Source organism: Oryctolagus cuniculus, chromosome 8, assembly GCF_964237555.1.
Source record: "Oryctolagus cuniculus chromosome 8, mOryCun1.1, whole genome shotgun sequence".
Taxonomy (NCBI): Eukaryota; Metazoa; Chordata; class Mammalia; order Lagomorpha; family Leporidae; genus Oryctolagus; species Oryctolagus cuniculus.
The window spans coordinates 65,774,012-65,796,406 of NC_091439.1; the positions used below are offsets into that span (position 1 = coordinate 65,774,012).

Below are 22,395 nucleotides of genomic sequence, written 5' to 3' on the forward strand. Positions count from 1 at the left end.
CACTGTAAACAATGAAATGTCACCTGATATTTTGCAAAACAGCAGAGGAAAAATAGCTCAAGAAATGAATGGTGAGTAAAGTATATGGCTATCTTACTTAAGCCACTTTTTCAAAGAAGGTTTGGAGGAATTCTACATTTAAGCCCACTGTACCGTGAATTTGACTCATTTTTTAAATTTAAATTTCCACCTCAGTTATGTAAAAACACGGGATACTGGTAACACTTCCAATACTTTAGAAATAATTTAGTTAAGAGACACTTTCCTCTTTACCACAGAAGTGCCTTTCCTGTTTCCCATTTTCAATTTTTATAAGGGGTTACCTTAGTCCCCTTTCAACGGGTATGCAAATGAATATACGCCCACAGGTACACAGTTACCTCCTGAAGCTGGAACTACACACACACACCGTAACCACCCCCCACTCCTAATCTCTTTACTCCAGGCCCGCCCCCTTTAAACCCCTCCTCTTTCTCCCATTTCAGGCCCGAAGTTGGCGCACTTCGATGACGTAGGACGTAACCACCGCGGTAGCCGCCACCACGCCCCTGCCTCTGGGAGTTGAAGTTTCCGACGGAGGATTCCTGAGCGGTGTCGAGGAACACTCCAGAAAGGCTTATCTCTGCGAGCGTTCCTGCTCCCCATCAACACCTCAGCAAGGTAACTCTCCGGGAACTGTGGCTGGTTTTCGCCTGCTCTTTGATAGCTTTGGACGCACAATAAGCGCATGCCATGCTGTCCTCGACTGGCAGCAAGGGCTTCCGGGGGAAAGGGGAGTGGGGCCGAGAAACTGCTAGTAGCGCGGCTGTTGCGGAAGGAAGTGACGTCAGATTGTATGCGCCCCCGCGGCCTGTGTGGCCGCTCTCTGACTCGCTGGTTGCAGCTTAGTCCCGCCTCTCGAACGCGTCCGCTGGCGCGCAAGTCCGAGGCGTGGACTGCAGAGTGGGCGAGGCTCTGCCTCCCGGCTTGGCGGGGTTACGTTAGTTGTGTATTCTGAGAGTGGGGAGCCAGCCCGTAGTGTGTAAGGGCGTGATTTTGTAAAGGATGACTAGAGGAGGAGACCTGGGCCCTGGAGGGTCGGAAAACTACTTGGGATTCTGCCACTTTGTGGCCAGTGACGGGGGCAAGTCGCCCACTCCTTTAATCCTGCTTTAGCTTAGTTTTCCCCTGAGGGAACGTGGCGGAGTCCTGGGAGAAGTCGTCGCAGGTGCTGCTAACCCCGCTGTGGTGCCCCAAGGACGATTTTTAAGGAAATAGAGGTGTTAGCTTTATTCCATTGAAAGCCTCTAAGTTTAAACATTGAGAGTTTTAAAAATATTTTAGTATTTATTGCAGAGCTGCCAAGAGGGTAAAAACATCTCTTAGTCAAAACAAAACAAAAAACTTTACCCCTTTTGTCCCAATCCTTCGTCCAAATTAAACATCAGCTTTCGCTGCTGCAGATTGTAAAGGGTGATTCCGCCGCTCTCGCTGTCAAGTCTTTGATCCCATTCTGCAATCATTCTTGATTTGTTTGGATCTTTGTGGAAGAGACTTACCGAGACGGTTTATATCATGCACTTCAACTCATGCAAAGGTTTTTAACCTTTTCACTTTTATTGATTTGTGATGTGTCTATCCAGCCTTAAGCTTTGCTAAGAAACAGGAAACCCAGGGAATGGTGAGCTAAGATTTTTTACATATTCATCGTATCCACAGCAAATGGCCTGAGTCATCTATTGGGTTCTTAGCCTTATAAACCCTATCTCTTATGAATGCACCACGGGATTTTAGAAAAATTGTTTGCTAAAGTAGAATTTCTCACCTATTTAATTGTTTTAAAATGCCATTCTTAAATAGACGTGAAACTTGGTTTAATGAGTGAAAATACGTTATGAGCATCAGTGCATGTGAGGGAAGAACACAGAACACTTTGCATGGAGATTTTGTAAATTATGGCCCACACGAAAATAATCAGAAAGCAAGTGTACTTAGTAAAATACCAAACTGCTTATTAGTTAATCCAAACAAGCTAGTACGTAATGAAATGTTTTAGTGTAGACAGTTGGAGTTGGTAAGAAAGTATACTGTGAGCAATAATTTATAATCAAGCTAGCTAACAAAACGCTTTTGCTGTATTCCACTTGGGTCTCAGTGGGTCTGGCTTGTTAAATAAAGCTTAAAATTCACTTGGTATGGTGTGTCTTATTAATTGGAAATAGTTTTAGAATATTCATGGTGGTGATGTTGACTAGCTCATGAACTTTCCTTGTATTTGATACACTGTTTAAAAGCATTACTGTGGTAGATCAAATTAAATGTAATGAGACTTCTTAGGAAAGGCTAAAGCTCCCCCTGGTGTACATAAGCTATAACAACACATTTCTTAGCTTTAATTTTTTTTTTCACTCTATAGAGCTTATCAACACTTGGAGTATTTGAATATCGCCAGGGAACTAGCTGACAACGATGCCTCTGATAAACAGAAATGTGCTCTCCTGGAATATTATTTCGTGAAGAGAGTACTTTGTTTCCCATGGATATTAATTGTGTTTTTAAGTTTACAAACATCAGTAAATCTTAGGTTTTCTCTAGCCTTATTCTTTGAATACATGCAATGCTGAAATTTTTTTAAGGTACTGTGTATGGAAAGTAAGTAAAATAAAAATCCTGGGAAATCACAATACATGTTTAAAAATGTTCTTCCTTCTAATTGTTTTAGCTTACTGAATTAACCCTGTTTCCATTTTCTTTAACACCTATCTATTTTTAGACTTAATAAAAAGGGTACATTCAAAGGTATACATTTGTGCTAATTAGTTTTTTGCTTGTATCTCTCATTCTGTATCCAAGTCTTAGCTGCCTCGCCATTATTTTTCTGTTCTTTCTCTATCTGCATCCTGGGTGAGATTGTCAGGGTATCTTCTAACTAATCAATTATCTCTTGGGCTCCAGGTAATCTGGAGTTTTTCTCATCTATTGAAATTTTTATGTCTTCATTTACTAGTTTTCTTATGGTTTCTTTTTCATGGATTCTTGTTTTGCTTCCTCACCCCCCCCCCCCCCCCCCCCATGCCTGGTTTTATGTCACAATTTCCTGTTTTTACTTTTACGGTTCTTATTTCTTTAGATTTCTTTGAAACATTCCAGCCAAAAATTTTAAAATCATTTTAAGATTGTATGATTAGAGACTGGTGCTGCGGTGTAGCAGGTAAAGCGTGGACTTGTTTCCTGATTTTATTTTCTTAGTGCTTTTTGTAATTTTAGTTTGAAGATGCATCTTGAATGAAATTATCACCTCCCCTCTCCTATCTATGTCTCTGCAACTGATTCATATCCACAAGATTTTGTGATGGTTCCCACCCAGGATCCTGTTCCATGTTTCAGTATGCTGAAGATGTAATGTGGATAGTTCAGATTCTAGTCATGCAGTTTTAGAGGTTGATGTGTCACTTCATGGTTGCATAAGGTTGTGACAGAAAGGCTGTATCTGCTTCCTTCAGGCCTACCTATGTGCTCAGTCAGTGTCTTGGGAGCCATAGTGTTTCAGTCTTTTTCATGGAACAAGGAGGCCCACCCCATGCTGGTCTGTTTACTTCTCTCTCATCCCCTGCCTGTTATTACTAACATTATTATTATTGTTAGTCTCCTCCCTTTGTTAAAATTAGGGAGACTTAAAAGCTGCCTTTGCCCAGCAGGTCCAACAGGAATGCTATCCACCCACTTCTTGTTTCTGGTTTTGAGTGACACTGTGCTCTTTTTATTTCTCCTTTTATATTTCATCTACAATTTCATGTATTTTGAGTCAGGATGCTTCAAAGCATGAACTTTTGGCAACCACCTCTAGAAAGTCTGAGTTTTTTAATGTAATGGCATAGCTATAAAAGTGGACAATTTTTTCTTGTCTTGTTACTAAAGAAAGCAAAAAACCATCCAATAAAACTACAGCTTAAATTATGCTCGTTAAGGTTTTGTCCTATAGCTAAATTGTGGAGTTTTCTTTTAGATGTTAGCTGCTTTGCGTAGACTTGCTGGCTATCTTTGTAAGAAAGAAGAGTTGGAATTTCTCTTAACACCAGTAGAACATTTGGTGGCATCATGTTTAGGGATAAATAACAACTTTGTTTTTAAGCTTTAGTGCTAAGTCTGTTAAAGAGAAAACAAAGCAGCGTCTCTAGCCTTTGCCTTATCTGAAATCAAATCTATTTCTAGTCAGTAGGTATAAAGACATTTGTGGTGAAGTCTAAATAAAGATATTTGAGATAACCTTGAACAGTCCACAAAACCAACTGATTACAGACTCTTTTGTGTCCCTGTTTTGTTTTTTTAGTCATGACTGATTGTGGACTATTTACAGTTGCATGTTTACAATGAAATATATTGGAGAACACAGCCAAATTCGTAGTCTGCATTGTCCAAAGTTTGTAAATCTTAAAACTTTTGTCAAAACCTATTCTAAATGTATAACCACATAATGAATTACACTCTTACTTCCCTTGTTCTGCAGCGTTACAGAAGATGATAGAAAAGATGCTTTCCAGCTCTGTAAAAATCTTTCTCCTATAAAAACTGTATTTTCATTATATGAAATTTGAAAAATCAGAAAACCATGAATAACAATTGAACATGGCTGGTGCTGCGGCTCACTTGGCTAATCCTCTGCCTTGTGGCGCCGGCACACTGGGTTCTAGTCCCGGTCGGGGCACCGGATTCTGTCCCGGTTGCCCTTCTTCCAGGCCAGCTCTCTGCTATGGCCAGGGAGTGCAGTGGAGGATGGCCCAAGTACTTGGGCCCTGCACCCCATGGGAGACCAGGATAAGCACCTGGCTCCTGCCATCAGATCAGCGCGGTGCGCCGGCCGCAGTGCGCTGGCCACGGCGGCCATTGGAGGGTGAACCAATGAAAAAAGGAAGACATTTCTCTCTGTCTCTCTCTCTCACTGTCCACTCTGCCTGTCAAAAAAAAAAAAAAAAAAAAAACAATTGAACATGTTTGTGTGTTTGCTTTTTAAAATAAGTGGATGTAATATGTATAATATATATTTATATATTATTTATAATATATATTATATATATTGTATAATAATAATGTATGTATAACATACATATTAATCCACTTATTTGGTTTTCTTATTTGTATAAACATTTTCCGTTATGATAAAATAGTTTTGGAAGCGTGATTTTTCCTGACTGCTTAGTATTCCTGGCCCATGTTAGATGAACCATAATTTATATGCTCCCCTTTTGATGACATTCAAGTCATTTCTAACATTTCATTATTAAAAAAATAACACCCCAGGGTCCAGCGTTGTGGTGTAGTGGGTTAAACTGCTGCCTGTGATGCTGGTATCCCATGTGAGTGCTGTTTCAGGTCCGAGCTGCTCCACTTCTCATCCAGCTCCCTGCTAATGTGCCTGAGAAGGCAGCAGAAGGTTGCCCAAATACTTGGACACCTGCCACTTGCATGGGAGACTTGGATAGAATCTCAGGCGTCTAGCTTTGGCCTGGTTCAGCCTTGGATGTTGCAGCCATTTGAGGAGTGAACCAGTTGGTGGAAGATCTCTCTCTTTCTCTAACTATGCCTTTCAAATAAATAAATAAACCATTTTTAAAAAGGCACTGAAGTAGGCCGGCGCCGCGGCTCACTAGGCTAATCCTCCGCCTAGCGGCGCCGGCACCCCGGGTTCTAGTCCCGGTCGGGGCGCCGGATTCTGTCCCGGTTGCCCCTCTTCCAGGCCAGCCCTCTGCTGTGGCCAGGGAGTGCAGTGGAGGATGGCCCAGGTGCTTGGGCCCTGCACCCCATGGGAGACCAGGAAAAGCACCTGGCTCCTGCCATCCGATCAGCGCGGTGCGCCGGCCGCAGCGGCGGCCATTGGAGGGTGAACCAACGGCAAAGGAAGACCTTTCTCTCTGTCTCTCTCTCTCACTGTCCACTCTGCCTGTCAAAAAAAAAAAAAAAAAAAGGCACTGAAGTGTATATACTTGTACATATTTGTTTACATTTGTGATTAATTTATGGGACTAAAAGGAATTAAATTACTGGACCAAAGGGTCTTAATGTTTTAAAGCTATTGAAACATGTATGTGTGTTGCCTTCTGGAAAAATTGTACCATTATCTCCAGTGGTATATGAAAATACCCCATTTCTTCAGGCTTTACCAACATTGTCAGTGAATGGTCTTAAATGATATTTAAACAGTCTTTGCCAGTACATAGATTGAATTGTCTAAATTTGCATTTCTATTCATTATTGATATGGCTGAACTTTAATCATCTCTGTTAATCATTTGGGTTTGTTTACTTTTTTGTGTATCTTAAATTGTTCATGTCAGAAGTTGGTTTTCCATTTTTCAGAGGCACCAAATGTCATCTGAAATGTCACCAGCATTTATCGAGACTTCTAATGTTGAAAGAAAGGAAGACTTAGGTGAAGGTCAAGAGGAGAGCCAGAAGCCAGAAGGTGAAGGGGTTGAACCAATATCTAAACGACAAATGAAGAAGCTAATAAAACAGAAACAGTGGGAGGAACAACGAGAACTCCGCAAGTATGTGTGCCAAAATGTTTTTGTTCAATCCCTGTTCGGAAATATGGGATGTTTGATTTGGCAGTCTTTTTTTCTTTCTTTCTTTTTTTTTTTTTTGACAGGCAGAGTTAGAGACAGACAGACAGAAAGATCTTCTTTTTTCCGTTGGTTCACCCCCTAAGTGGCCGCTATGGCCAGTGTGTTGCGGCTGGCGCGCTGCGCCGATCCGAAGCCAGGAGCCAGGTGCTTCTTCCTGGTCTCCCATGCGGGTGCAGGGCCCAAGGACCTGGGCCATCCTCCACTGCCTTCCCGGGCCACAGCAGAGAGCTGGGCTGGAAGAGGAACATCCGGGACAGGACCGGTGCCCCGACCGGGACTAGAACCCGGTGTGCCGGCGCCTTAGGTGGAGGATTAACCTAGTGAGCTGTGGCGCCGGCCTGCCACAGTCTTCTGACATACTAAGTGTAGCTGTATTAATTAAGCTGGGGGCCAGGCACATCATTAGCTAACTCTGTCAATTGGCTACTAACCTTGTGTGTAAGTTGAATTATTATTTTTAGCAATGTTGATAAACTGGCACTCAACACTTTTTCTCACCCAGAACCTGTTTTGAGTAGTGGCATCATTTTTCAACTCAGATTATATTAGTCAATTTTTTTGTTACTATAATAATACCTAAGGTAAACTAATTTTATAAAGGGAAAAAGTTTATTTAGCACATAGTTTTGGAGGCTGAAAGTCCAGACAGCATGGTGCAAGTTCTGGTGAGGGCCCTCCTTGGCTGTATAATGTCATTGATAGGGATGCACATGGGAAGACATGTCTCATCACAGAGTAGGAAGCTTGAACAAGACTAGAGTCCTGTAATCCCTCCAAGCACCTGCTCCCAGTGACCTAAGGACCACCCACTAGGCCCTCACTCTTCAAAGTCCATCATACCTCCCAAAACCTCCACCCTGAGAATCAAGTTCCCAACATGTGACCCTTGGGTTATAAACCATATCCAAACCATAGCAGGATTATAGTTAGTATTCATGTCCTAGATATAGACTAAAAATAACCAACTCAGATCAAGTTTTGGCCTACTGTTTATTTTTCTGGAACAGATTTTGGTAAAAGTAGTTAGGCTGGGGCCAGCACTGTGGCGCAGTGGATTAAAGCCGCTGCCTGCAGTGCTGGCATCCCATATGGGTGCCAGTTCAAGTCCTGGCTGCTGCATTTTTGATCCAGCTCTCTGCTATGGCCTAGGAAGCAATAGAAGATGACCCAAGTCCTTGGGCCCCTGCACCCACATGGGAGACCCAGAAGAAACTCCTGGCTCCTGGCTTCAGATTGGTGCAGCTCTGGCTGTTGCAGCCATCTGGGGAGTGAATCAGCAGATGGAAAACATCTCTCTGTCTCTGCTCTCTTTGTGTAACTCTTTCAAATCTTTTTTTTTTTTTTTTAAGTAGTTAGGCTAAAGTTGTTACTACATAATGACAATTTACTGAGAGAACAAACTATAGTTAATGTAGATTAGAGAAAATGTGTGTGTGTTTTGCTTTTTTGAATTTTTGCACTATAAGAATGTTGCTTGAAAATCATGTAGGGAATAAATAATGACTATCAAATTTAGTATTTATATGATTTTATTAGGGTTAGTGTGGTACCAATAATAAATGAAAATTCTTTAAATAGCTTTAGATTGTGTTTGCAAACTGATTTCCTTCCTGTTAAATGGACTATATAAAATTGCTAATATTTGACCATTTTGACCCATTGAAGTAGCAATTTCATACGATTCAACCTGATGATTTTAAAAATAATTATTTTTTGTCTTTTTAGGAGAATATTGTGAATAACTGAATTATAAATAACAAAAAACATTTCAATTACTAATTTTAGACAAAAGCGGAAAGAAAAACGCAAGAGAAAAAAATTAGAGCGACAATGTCAACTGGACTCAAACTCAGATGGAAATGACAGAAAACGTGTGCGAAGACATGCTGTTCACAGCACACTCCGCCTTGTCATTGACTGCAGTTTTGATGACTTGATGGTATTAAAGGTATGGTGAATCAGTCAGAAGCATCCTGTAGGAGCACTAGGCTGAGTCATTTTTGTTTTAGTATGTATTAACACTATGATAGAAATTTGTGTAGTGAAATGCATCTTTAATCAAGTTTTTCAGTCTGCCCCCTAAATTAAATTAGCTAATAAATTTTATGCATATATATGTACTGATGTGTATGTATGTATATGTATTAACAGGGGAGTGAGAGAGACATGCACTTTGTAATTAAATGATAAAACCCAGTAACTGCATATTAATCATAAAATATGTGGGGTTTTTACCATGCTATTGTTAAGGTGTGAAAATAGTAATAGTATGACTCTACAAGAGGTTTTTTTTTTTTTTTGAAGATTTATTTATTTATTTGAAAGGCAGACTTAGAGAGAGAGGCAGAGGCTGAGGCAGAGATGTACCATCTGCTGGTTCACTCCCCAAATGGCTGTGATGGCCGGGTCTGGGCCAGGCTGAAGCCACGAGCCAGTAACTTCTGGGTCTCCCATGTGGGTGCAGGGGCTCAGGGACTTTGGGCCATCTGCTGCTGCTTTCCCAGGCACATTAGCAGGGAACTGGGTTGGAAGTGGAGCAGCTGGGACTCAAACCAGTGCCCATATGGGATTCCAGCATTGCAGGTGGCACATTAACCCTCTGTGCCACAGCACCAGCCCCTGTTGGTTCTTAAGAAATGTTTTTATGGGCCGGCGCCGTGGCTCACTAGGCTAATCCTCCGCCTAGCGGCGCCGGCACACCGGGTTCTAGTCCCGGTTGGGGCGCCGGATTCTGTCCCGGTTGCCCCTCTTCCAGGCCAGCTCTCTGCTGTGGCCAGGGAGTGCAGTGGAGGATGGCCCAGGTGCTTGGGCCCTGCACCCCATGGGAGACCAGGAAAAGCACCTGGCTCCTGGCTCCTGCCATCGGATCAGCGCGGTGCGCCGGCCGCAGCGCACCGGCTGCGGCAGCCATTGGAGGGTGAACCAACGGCAAAAGGAAGACCTTTCTCTCTGTCTCTCTCTCTCACTGTCCACTCTGCCTGTCAAAAAATTTAAAAAAATAAAAAAAAAAGAAATGTTTTTATGATCTCACATTTTAAATGGATAGAAACCGTGAAGTAGTGGCTCACTTGTAGAATTTTAACATAGTAATTTTATTAGGATATAAGGAATTCAAATGAAAATTATCCAGATGGACTTGTATTGTACTTATCTAGTGATCTCTTCTGCTTATTCTGTTCCTTTAAGATCATGGAATGGCCATAGATGATTTTATTAACTTTGCTTTAAAAATTGCACTCTATCATAGGATATTAAAAAACTTCATAAGCAGATTCAACGATGTTATGCAGAAAACCGACGTGCACTGCATCCTGTGCAGGTATGTCTGAAGAGTTTAAAATAGTTTTGGGTCCCCTTTTATATCTTTTTTTTTTTTTGCCAGGCAGTTAGACAGTGAGAGAGAGAGAGAAGTTCACTCCCCTAATGGCCGCTATGGCCGGCGCTATGCCTGTCCGAAGCCAGGAGCCGGGTATTTCCTCCTGGTCTCCCATGCGGGTGCAGGGCCCAAGGACCTGGGCCATCCTCCACTGTCTTCCTGGGCCACAGCAGAGAGCTGGACTGGAAGAGGAGCAACTGGGACTAGTACCTGGCACCCCAACCGGGACTAGAATCCAGGTGCCAGTGCCACAGGTGGAGGATTAGCCAAGTGAGCCACGGTGCTGGCCCCCTTTTAGATCTTAATTACAACTGTCTGCAAGGTTATCACAGATAAACTTAATTGATGACTACTTGAAAAATGTTTTAATAGAGGAAATGGGGAAAGGGGTATATTACTACCTCATTGTATTACTATCTCACAGTTTTTGTTTTGTGAATTTGAAACTATTGTGAAATAAGATTTTAAAAAATAGTAGTCATATAAAAAAGAAGGTACAATGACACCTCTTTTCACGTATGTCATGCAGAGACACGCTTTTCAGTCTTCTACACATTGGTCTTCCACAAATGGCCAATTCTCTGCTGTGCAGTCTTCATTATAGGACACCACAGATTTTGGTATCAGTTCCTCAGCTTTTGTTTTGTTTTGTTTTTTGGACAGGCAGAGTGGACAGTGAGAGAGAGAAACAGAGAGAAAGGTCTTCCTTTTCCGTTGGTTCACCCCACAATGGCCGCTGCGGCCGGCGTACCACGCTGATCCGAAGCCAGGAGCCAGGTGCTTCCTCCTGGTCTACAGCGCAGGTGCAGGGCCCAAGCACTTGGGCCATCCTCCACTGCACTCCCGATCCACAGCAGAGAGCTGGGCTGGAAGAGGGGCAACCGGGACAGAATCCTGTGCCCCAACCAGGACTAGAACCCCGTGTGCCGGCGCCACAGGTGGAGGATTAGCCTATTGAGCCGTGGCACCAGCCCAGTTCCTCAGCTTTTTATTCCTTCCAGTCCTGGCGCAAAGTGGGAGAGAAAAGTTAGGGCAGGCACAGGCTGCTGCCAACCACAGGTGACCTGTGGTACTTCTGTATAGGTTTTGTCTATTTAAAGGATTTTGTTTTCTTTTGAGTCACTTAAGCTTAAGCTGGGTAAAGGAGTGATTTGTGAAACTGATAGGTTGCTGTTAAGATCTTTTTGTGTGAATTCTCAGTGACCTAAAAATTAACACCAATGTTAAGAACCAGGAACTCTTTTCTTTTTTTTTTTTTTTTTTTTTTTTTTTTTTTTGACAGGCAGAGTGGACAGTGAGAGAGAGAAAGGTCTTCCTTTGCCGTTGGTTCACCCTCCAATGGCCGCCGCTGCAGCCGGCGCACCGCGCTGATCCGATGGCAGGAGCCAGGAGCCAGGTGCTTTTCCTGGTCTCCCATGGGGTGCAGGGCCCAAGCACCTGGGCCATCCTCCACTGCACTCCCTGGCCATAGCAGAGAGCTGGCCTGGAAGAGGGGCAACAGGGACAGAATCCGGCGCCCCGACCGGGACTAGAACCCCGTGTGCCGGCGCCGCAAGGTGGAGGATTAGCCTAGTGAGCCACGGCGCCGGCCTTCTTTTCTTTTTTTAAAAGATTTATTTTTTTGAAAGAGTTACACAGAAAGGTCTTCCATCCGCTAGTTCACTCCCCAGTTGGCTGCAGTGGCCAGAGCTGTGCCAATTCGAAGCCAGGAGCCAGGAGCTTCCTCCAGGTCTTCCCACATGGGCGCAGGGGTCCAAGGACTTGGACTATCTTCCACTGCTTTCCCAGGCCATAGCAGAGAGCTGGATCGGAAGTGGAGCAGCCAGGACTTGAACTGGTGCCCATATGAGATACCGGCACTGAAGGCAGCGGCTTTACCTCTTACGCCACAGTGCCAGCCCCCTAGAACCGGGAACTCTTAATAAATACTTTAGTTAGATATTTTGTTTTTACCAAGTGATAGTGATTTGGCATTTTTACATTTTGTATTATATTTAAAAATTTCATATCACAGTTCTATGACAGTTCTTAAATCTTCATTTTCATATGTAATAGACTCCTTATGACCCTAGATTCAGACTTAAAATAGGTGTCAGAGTTTAGAATCAACAAAAATTATGAAGATTTTGGACCGATAAGAAAATAACAATGGTGGCAAAAAAAAAAAAAGGAATGGGTATCGAAACATCACGTGATACCCAGTGCCATAAATAAGTGTAGTTTCTATGTGTCAGCTAAAAAAAAAAAAAGAAAAAAAGGTAACAGGAACTTGACATGGAAGCAGGAACTTTGCAGAGATGTAGCCATTCTAGAAAATTGGATAAAAACATAAACAGAACATTGAAATTAGTATGTTATGAGGTACATGCCAAAAAACACTTCTAATCTACCACAAATTTTATATATGTTCAGTGCATGTCAGAAGTTTTTCTAGATTGAGAATGTTTTATATTTCATTAATGATCAGATGAGTGTGTGAGAGAAATAAAATATTGAATTTAAATGGTCACTTGCTGTCTTTCTCTACCTGCTGATCTCTTACCAGTTTTACTTGACAAGCCATGGAGGCCAGCTGAAAAAGAATATGGATGAAAGTGACAAAGGATGGGTCAACTGGAAGGTGATTAAGATAATTTCTCATGTAATTCCAAGTAGTTTTACACTTCTAAAAGTCTATATTTTTAACCTAAATTCTCTAAAGCGGTCTTCAAATCCTGTGTGTTGCTGAACCAAAGTGTAAGGTTACAACTGGGAAAAATGAAAGAAGAGAGTAAGGTGTTTTAGTTTGTTCTTGCTTCCCTTGAATCTTAACCTTCTGTCTTATGCCAACTTTTTTTTTTAAAGATTTATTTATTTATTGGAAAGGCAAAGGTACAGAGAGGCAGAGGCAGAGAAAGAGGAAGAGAGAGAATTCTTCCGTCCTCTAATTCACCACCCAGATAGCTGCAACAGCCAGAGCTGGGCCGATCCGAAGCCAGGAGCCAGGAGCTTTTTCTGGGTCTCCCTTGCGGATGCAGGGGCCCAATGACTTGGGACATCCTCTACTGCCTTCCTAGGCCATAGCAGAGAGCTAGATAGGAAGTAGAGCAGCTGGTGCTTGAACCTGCATCCATATGGGATGCTGACACGGCAGGCAGTGGCTTTACCCGCTGCACTGTAGTACCGGCCCCCTATTGGCAAATTTATATTGTGTTTTTTAAAAAATAAAACAATTTTAAAGGTCTTTATGTAATTTCTACCTAGCAAACTAACTATGCGTTATCTGTAAAAGGGAAGTTAATGCTAAAATTCAAAAGTGTGCCTATATTCTGTATCTTCTAAATCTGTACTGTTTAGTATTGGACTCCTTTAATGTGATAGCCTGAATTGTGAGTTTAGATGTGCTGTGAATATGAAATACATGCTGAATTCAAAAAGTTAGTACCTAAAACAAAAAAGAGAGAGAGAGAGAATATAAAGTATCTCCTTGGGGTTGGTGTTGGCTGCAGTAGGTTAAGCTGTGACTTGCAACACTAGCATGCCATTCCATAGTGCCAACTCAAGTTCCAGCTGCTCTTCTTCTCATCTCGATTCCTGCTATTACTTCTGGGAAAGCAGCAGATGATGGTCCATGTGCTTGGGCCCCTGCTACCTTTATGGGAGACCTAGATGGAGTTCTTAGTTCCTGGCTTTGGTCTGGCCAGTCCCTGGCTGTTGTAGCCATTTGGGGAATGAACTAGCAGATGGAAGATCTCTCTCTCTCTCTGTCTCTCTCCATCTCTGATGCTCTTCCTTCCAAGTATCTAGGAGAGTTTTAAAAACGCTCCTAGATAATTTTTTAAATGCTATATTTGAGATGATACCATTTGTGACATATTGTGTTAATGTATTTTTTTTTTTGACTGAGAGAGACAGAGAGAAAGGTCTTCCTTCCGTTGGTTCACCCCCCAAATGGCCACTCTTTTTGTGGCTTGTTAAATTTATGTATTGTTCCATCAGCTTTCCAGAGAGATATGTTCACCGGTTTCTTAATTATTCACATCCTTCTTGGAACCTTTATTAAGAATATGTATAGTGTATGGCCTTTTATTACTAAGTTACACATTTTTAGTGAGCATTCTGCTTCATTCTTGTTTCATTAAAAATTATTGGATAAATGTCATTGCAGCCTGGTGATATATCTCCTTTTATAAAATTAGTGTGGCTTGCAAAATCCTCATTGCAAACTAGTTTTTGTATGTGTATCTTGGTAGATACAAATGAAAATAATTGGAAAATGGGAATAATCAATTTTGTAAGCAGTTTATGTTTGATGATTCATGTTAATGGAGAGAAAGTAATTGGAGAAGACACATTTGGCTGAGAAATGTGAACAAAGATGTGACAGTAACAGTGCTCTGGTTTTGTTGGAACAGAGATAAGATTAGAAAGATAGATTAGTGTCCCAGTCAGGGGAGAGTTATGAAGTTAAGAGTTTGAATTTTATCCTGCAAAAAAAAAAAAAAAAAATTAGTGTTTTTCGAAAATGAGTCCACAGTCAGGGTGTGAGGGTAGTAAGCTGGAGGGGGCTGAGGCCAGAGACAGGAAATAAAATTAGGAAGCTGTTTAAATAATTGAGGTAGTAGGTGATAGTGAATTGAAGTAATAGGTTCTCAACAATGTGAATACATATTAACAATCTTTTTTCAAACTTCATTTCAGATTTTTCTTTTGGATGGGCTTGTTTTAGGAAAAGAGAATAATCATTTTTAGCCAACTTTCATAAAATCTATTAATTATTAACATCTTGTATCTTAAAGGATATCAACATCAAATCAGAGCACTATACTGAACTCATTAAAAAAGAAGACTTGATTTATCTGACATCAGACTCACCTAATGTACTGGAGGAATTAGATGAATCAAAGGCTTATGTGATTGGAGGATTAGTAGATCACAACCATCACAAGGTACTAAATTTTACTTTTGTGTTTTTTGAACTTAAAATCTATACTCCAATTTCCTGATAGTAAAATACTAACACTAGCCCATCATTACTGAGTGCCTACTATATTTCAGTCACCTGTTGATAGAGAATTATGCTACTAATCGGTTGCTAAGCCATCAAAGTTTATACAACTTTTTAAATTTAGGATTTCTGTAGGATTTTTCTTTTAATTTGTACTTCTTTCTCTTCCCCTCGCATACTCTCATTTGGATGAAAAATTACACAAGTGTGCTTGCTTTTTCTAAAAGAAAACGTCATTTTGTACCGAGCCAGCTACTTCACAGCGAACTAAATTTAACACAGCTGAGGAACCTGTCTACTAAGTGTCTGAGGAATTACCCGTCAGCAGAACAATGGGAAGCAATTCCTTATTCTTGTAAAGCAGCACTATTCAAATAGGGCATTCTGTAGTCTTGCCTCCCCAGTGTGGTCTCTCAGTGATTACTGAGCCTGTGGAATGTGCACAGTATGACTGGAGAACTACATTTCTAAATATTTCAAAAATTCTAATCAATTTAAAGTTAAGTAGTAAGACATGGCTGCCAATTGAACAGTGCAGCTTGGGAGCATCATAGGGAATTCATCAGAATGATCTCTAGCCTTTTTATTTTGTTTAGTGAAAAATTGTATTTTTTTAATTTATGTAGAATGAAATTTTTTTCATGTTGTTTGTTTCCCTAAATTAAAACAATTTGTTTACAAAGGCATCTGCTAAAATCTATTTTTAATTGTCACTTGAATGTATAAACTACTGGTTGGGAAATTTAGTTTCCCTTTCTCCTATAGTCTATCTTTTTTCCATTCCAGTCTTGGTTAGACATAGGCTTCAAGGATTTTCATTTTAGGAAGAGCTGAAATTCGTATTCAACATTTTTTTTAGTTGATGAAAACAGAAAAATAAAAATAATGGGTCGTTTTTAAAAAATTTTCATTTGCCATTTGTGCTTCTTAATGTTGTGTAATTGAAACTTAGCTTTCTTTATGTTTCTTACATCCATGGAAAGAGCAATGGTATTTCTCTAGAAATTTGTTTTGACTGTTTTAAACTGAGAGAATAGCAAGGTAGAAAGGTAAAAAGAGTCAGGAGGAAGGTGAGCCAGGTTTTTCTCGAGGTTCTGCCACTTAGTTTTGTAGCAGGGCAGGGAATATAATTTCTTTGACTTCCTTATTTGTAAACTGAGGAGGTTAAAACAAGACTTCTAAGCACTCTGACTATACTTACTGTCAGGAGAATGTTTCCATAAATTAGCAGTTAAATTCTCTCTCTTTCTTTCTCTTTCTGTCTTTCTCTCCTCCCTCCTCTTTTTTTTTTTTTTTTTTTTTTTTTTGGATAATATTCTCTGAACTAAAGTCTTTTCTAAAAACTACTTGTACTATCATAGACTTTAAAATAATTTGATATTCTCATCCAAGTCACCATGTCTTTGTTTTAGGGAATCACATATAAACAAGCATCAGATTATGGAATTGACCACGCACAGCTTCCCCTTGGAAATTTTGTGAAGATGAATAGTAGAAAAGTTTTGGCTGTTAATCATGGTAAGCTGGATGGTGGTAAACTGAAAATAGCCTTAGTGAGCATTATGAAAAAGAACATTTCATTTCAGATTTGGAGAAATGAAAACAATACACCTTGCCAGAGACAAAACTGTAAAAAGAATAATTTATAATGTATAAATAATAGAAACTATGATGCATATTTTAGAAATTTTTTGCAAATGTACAAAAGTAGTTAATAATTCTAACTACAGCCTCACTAGTCAGAGATACTTGGCATTAATTTTTTGATATGTTTCCATCCTGTAGTTGTTCTTTTTCTCTTTTTGACAGGCAGAGTTAGAGAGAGAGAGAGAGAGAGAGAGGGACAGAGAGAAAGGTCTTCCTTCCGTTGGTTCACCACCCAAATGGCCGCTACGGCCGGCGCGCTGTGCCAGTCCAAAGCCAGGAGCCAGATGCTTCCTCCTGGTGTCCCATGCGGGTGCAGGGCCCAAGCACTTGGGCCATCCTCCACTGCCTTCCCAGGCCACAGCAGAGAGCTGGACTGGAAGAGGAGCAAGCGGGACTAGAACCCAGGGTACTGGTGCTGCAAGTAGAGGATTAGCCAAGTGAGCCGTGGCCATCCTGTACTTTTTCTATACATGCAAGGATGCTTCAAAAAGGTTGTGGAAAGAATACAATATAGAGCTTACTTTGGGGGAAAATATTTTGAAATGTATATATAGTTTTCTATACTCTGTATTTTCATTAATTTTTTGAAGATGCTTTATGTAATATTATTTATTATATAATTAAATGCTTGTTACATAGAATAATATAAATCTAGGGTATTTTCCCCTTCACTTATCATATTTTCTGTCATTGAATGGTTACTAGTTATAACATTCCATCACCTAAGTATATAATAGTTTAACCATTCTCTTATTGTTGAATTTTTTTTTCTTTTTACTGTTGTAAATAACCCTGAAATAGGAATTCTTGGACCTCAGTCTTTGCCTAAATTTTTGCTGTTTTAAATTTTTTAAGGAGGGGTGGATGTTGTGACATAGCAAGTTAAGCCTCTGCTTGGGACACCTGTACCCCATATCGGAGGGTTTTGTTTGAGGCCCAGCTATTCTGTGCTTCCAATCCAGCTTCCTACTTAGGCATCTCTGAAGTCACTGGATGATGGCTCAGATTCTAGGGTTCCTGCCACCCACATAGGACACCCAGATGGAGTTCCTGACTCCTGGATGTGGCATGGCCTTCCACTGGCAGTTATAGGCATTTGGGGAGTGACCTAGCAGATAGAAAACCATCTCTCTCCCCCTTGTCACTCTGCCTTTCAAATAACTCTTACTAAAAATTCAAATTTTAAGGTAATATTTTAGTCAGTACAACCAGTTGTTAAGCTGTAATATGTGTTAAAAATTTTCTAAAGAGCAGATCTAGGAAGTATGAAATTATTGATTCAAAGTATAAATGTCTTCTAAAGCTTTGATACATAATGGAAATTGCTTTGCCACAAAGCAAATGCAAACTATTCCTTCAGCAGTGTGTTGAAGTGAAAGTACCTTGGAGACATGATTAATATTCTTTACTCAATATTGAATAAAATAAAAACAATAAACAAAATAAAACAGGCTAGAAGCTCCTCAGAGTGATTCTTTTGTAGGAAAGGTAGAAGAAATTTAGATGAATGCTAATCATTTTTTTTCTTGAATATTATCACATAAAGGATACAGAAATAAAAGCCATAAGAATAGAAAGGGAGGGGCCAGTGCCATGGCACACTAGGTTAATCCTCTGCCTGTGGCACCGGCATCCCATTTGGGCACCGGTTCTAGTACTGGTTGCTCCTCTTCCAGTCCAGCTCTCTGCTGTGGCCTGGAAGGGCCATGGAGGATGGCCCAAGTGCCTGGGCCCCTGCACCTGCATGGGAGACCAGGAGGAAGCACCTGGCTCCTGGCTTCGGATCGGCGCAGCTCCAGCCATTACGGCCACTTGGGGAGTGAACCAACAGAAGGAAGACCTTTCTCTGTCTCTCTCACTGTCTGTGACTCTGCCTGTCAAATAAATAAATTAAAAAATTAAAAAAAGAATAGGAAGGGAGATAAAAACATGGTCAGTGTAGACTATAGTTGACAAGGGCGGCTGATGTTTTCTTTCTCTATGTTTAAAATGAATTGAGGAGAAGCTGGGAAGGAGGTAGCAGGCTTGAGAACCTAGGGGCAGACTGACCCTTACAGTCAATAGAAGGAAGCAGTAAGAACAAAGTACCTTAAAGGCAAACTCGCACTGTTAACCTGAAGGCACTGTATTGTCAAAGTCAGTCTGCAACACTGGGATGCACTTTCCTAAGAAATGAATGACGTTTGTCTTTATTACAGTGTTTGAGATTATTCTGGAATACCTAGAAAGAAGAGATTGGCAAGAAGCATTTTGCACCATTTTACCCCAACGGAAAGGAGCTGTTCCTACAGACAGAACCTGTGAAAGTTCTCGGGAAGAGCAGTCTGCCCAGGCTGAAGATGGATCAGACAGTGATTCCAGTGAGGGGGAGGACAGCAGAAATGAAGCAGATTCACCACATGCAGAAGAAAAGCAGGATAAGGAAAACAGCACTGAATCTACAGTGAGTGTGATATCACACTAATGTTACCTGTTCTTTTAGGTCAGGGAAAAATTAGGAGAAAGTAAAGTGCTTCCTATCCTAGGATATTCAGATTGGAAGAAAATTTATTTTCTCATTTCTGTTGCAAATTTCAAAATTATTTTAGGGTTAAAGGATAGTAAGAAAGACATTTTTGTTTTTGCAAAAGAAGAATTAAATACACAGGTTTTTCTTTTTTATAATTTTTTTTAAAGCTTCCCAAGTTTCTAGAGAATCGTATGTGGTTAGCATGCCTTAATTCTCTTTCATTTACTGGATTGCAGTCTTCCGAATGTTCCTTCTGACCTTTGAGTTTTCCTAGTTCATGTTCATATCTTTGTCTTTCTGATCTCTTGTTCCTTATTTGTGGGGGCAGGTACTCACACATATCCTGCAAGTTTACCAGGATCTTGTGTAGGGGAGGTTACCCTCCACGTGCAGGTTTTTTATTTACTTTAGTCTTGAAAAAGAAAGTGTTTTAAGAAGTATCAGCAGCCGGCGCCGTGGCTCAATAGGCTAATCCTCCACCTTGCGGCGCCGGCAAACCGGGTTCTAGTCCCGGTTGGGGCGCCGGATTCTGTCCCGGTTGCCCCTCTTCCAGGCCAGCTCTCTGCTATGGCCAGGGAGTGCAGTGGAGGATGGCCCAGGTGCTTGGGCCCTGCACCCCATGGGAGACCAGGAAAAGCACCTGGCTCCTGGCTCCTGCCAGGATCAGCGCGGTGCGCCGGCTGCAGCGGCGGCCATTGGAGGGTGAACCAGCGGCAAAGGAAGACCTTTCTCTCTCTGTCTCTCTCTCTCACTGTCCACTCTGCCTGTCAAAAAAAAAAAAAAAAAAAAAAAAAAAAAAAAAAAAAAAAAAAAGAAGTATCAGCTTGATAGACTCAACAATTCATTTCGTTTGGACTATAGAACCCATATGTGTTTCTTCTTTGTGATGCCTTCTCTTGGTTTTGAAGTAATCATTGAAGAGTTGAGAATCTCTTTAATACCTCTTTTGCATTTCTATTATGGTGATAAATTATTTTAATTACAAAATTGAATTTTTGCAAGCTAGATTATTTTATAAGGCTGCTACTTTTGAGGGATCAATTTTGTCTTTACCTGAATTTAAAATGAAATAGCTCTTAGCAGCTAACATTTCTTTTTATAGATTTTTTTTTTACAACAAAGTATTTGTTGGCTCTTAAAGTGAATAAAGCTTAAGTGTGCTTCAGCCTCTTATATAATAATATTTAAATTAATGTACATGTATATTTCTTAAATAATGACACACATGAAAATATGCATATTATTGTATTCACATCTTTCCATTTCATGTATGGTTCTTAGTTATTGGTGGATAATAAGATTGATTTGTATCATTTATGTGAGCAGTTGTGTTGAAAGCACTGAGACCAATTTGAATTTCATTAAGTCCAAAAATTCCTAAATAAGCATTTGCATGGAAAGATTGTGCTGGAGGATGTAGCAAAAGGGTGCTGTTTCGGGGCCAGCATTGTGGCACAGAGGGTAAAACCGCCTCCTGTGAGGCTGGCATCCCATATGGGCACCAGCTCATATCCTAGCTGCTCCACTTCTGATACAGGTCCCTGCTAATGGCCTGGGAAAAGCAGTGGAAGATGGCCTGAGTATTTGGGCCCCTGCCACCCATGTGGGAAACCCAGATGAAACTCCTAGCTCCTGACTTCAGCCTGCCCAGGGCTGACTGTTATGGCCATCTGAGGAGTGAACATGTGAATGGAAGACCTCTCTCTCTATTTCATTGTAACTCCGACTTTCAAAAAACAAAATAAATACATTTTAAAAAAAAAGGTGGAGTGCCGTTTCACTTTCTAAACAGGGATTAAAGAAGTTACCTTTCAGGTGAAGTGCTTATTCTTGCTCGCAGCAACAGTAGCATTTCAGGAGACTGCTGAGTTTGGGTAAAATAAGTCTCTGTTCCTATTTGTTTCTTAATGTACGAATACTGCATTTTAGAAAGTATATAACTAGCAATATATATAAATTCTATATTAACTTACATATGCATTGAGTAGAAAGATTTTTGGATTTAATATTGCAGTTAATTATCTTTTATTTTTTGTTCTTTTATTTTTACTAATTGTTATGCATTTTAATGAAGATATGTAAATAAATAAAGGTGAGCCTTGCAATTCTAAAGAACAGAGCTTATGTCTTAAGATATATATTTCAAAGGTTCAGATTTTTTGGAGTAAGTGTGATTTACCAACATGGAATATTATACCTTTTATTTTGCATGAAAAAGGCCACTGTTTAATCAAGAAAGATGAGGAAACATCATTACAGATGTTGCATAGCTTTCCACTAATTATAAAAATACTTGGATTAATTTCTTAATGGCTCTGTAACAAATCACCACAAACTGGGTGGCTTAAAGCAACAGAAATTTATTCCCTAACAGTTTTCAAAGTGTCACAGGGCTATGCACCGTCTGAGTGCTTGGGGAGTAATCCTTCCTAGTCTCTTCCTAGCTGTTGGTGGTTACCCTCACACCCCAGGGTTCCCTTACTTGCAGCTGCAACTCTGTTGTCTCCGTTGTTGCCAGTGGTCTTCTGTCCTCTGTCTTCAGTATCTGTATCTGTGTCCAAATTCCCCTCTCCTTGTAAGAAAATCAGCGTTGGATGAAGGTTGACCATAATCCATTGTGACTTCATCTTAACTTACGATTACATCTACACAGCCCCTATTTGTAAATAAGTAGCAGTCAAAGATACTGGATGTTAGGAATTGCATTGTTTGGGGGAACATGATGCTACCCACTGCAGGCCCAGATCTAGGCTGTGGCAAAAAAACATGACTACCTCTTTTGATCTAACTGATTTATAAAGTATTTAAAGCACTGGTTTAAAAGATAAGGGTTTTTTTTTTTTTTTTTTTTTCTCACTTCTGTGTGTCTTTTCCTCTCAGCATTGTTTTGGTTTATTTAGGTACTTTAGGAAGTATTAAAGTAACTTGTGTTGATAAATTTAGTACTTAAGTAAATGCAGCAAAAGGGACATGTGCCTACTGAAATAATAGGATTTCTCCTCATTTACTTTCTTTAATAATCCTGTGGTTTTCATTAAGCAAACTCATTTTTAAGGGAAGGAGCATTGTTCAGTTGGATGCACCAGATGCCATTGTGTTCATATCTTGTAGCATTTGAAAATGATCAGAACAGCAATACAGCAACAACAACAAAACAAAAAGTATGCAATTCTTAGGAAGAAATGTCTTTTAGGAGACTAGATAACAATGATGAAACCAACCAATTACTGGCAATTACAACGCAAAGTGATACTTCACTGCATAGATGGAGAGTC

The 22,395-nt window shown here is 40.5% G+C and overlaps 2 protein-coding genes across 6 annotated transcripts in view; one reads left to right on the top strand and one right to left on the bottom strand.

Moving 5' to 3' along the window:
- Positions 1-632, bottom strand: part of MTTP (microsomal triglyceride transfer protein) — a 75,102-nt gene extending 74,470 nt beyond the window's left edge. The window contains exon 1 of the mRNA XM_051820148.2: positions 503-632. The gene's annotated coding sequence lies outside the window, so the exon portion shown is untranslated. The remainder of the gene's footprint in view (positions 1-502) is intronic.
- On the top strand, positions 506-21,236 carry TRMT10A (tRNA methyltransferase 10A). Of its 5 annotated transcripts, XR_011378335.1 has the most exons (10): positions 506-660; positions 6,333-6,523; positions 8,387-8,549; positions 9,849-9,920; positions 12,523-12,597; positions 14,756-14,905; positions 16,377-16,482; positions 18,810-19,054; positions 19,449-19,557; positions 19,935-20,883. XR_011378335.1 is itself a non-coding variant. In XM_051820152.2 (9 exons), exons 2-9 carry the CDS (start codon positions 6,342-6,344, stop codon positions 20,754-20,756), a joined length of 1,092 nt encoding a protein of 363 aa, XP_051676112.2. In that variant the 5' UTR covers positions 506-660; positions 6,333-6,341; the 3' UTR covers positions 20,757-21,236. The 5 variants fall into 5 exon arrangements, 4 of the variants coding, with proteins under 4 accessions (XP_051676112.2, XP_017202883.1, XP_051676114.2 ...); XM_051820152.2 differs by lacking the exon at positions 19,449-19,557 and having other exon boundaries at positions 20,658-21,236; XM_017347394.3 differs by lacking the exon at positions 19,935-20,883 and having other exon boundaries at positions 19,449-19,565.
- The last annotated feature ends 1,159 nt before the right edge of the window (positions 21,237-22,395 follow it).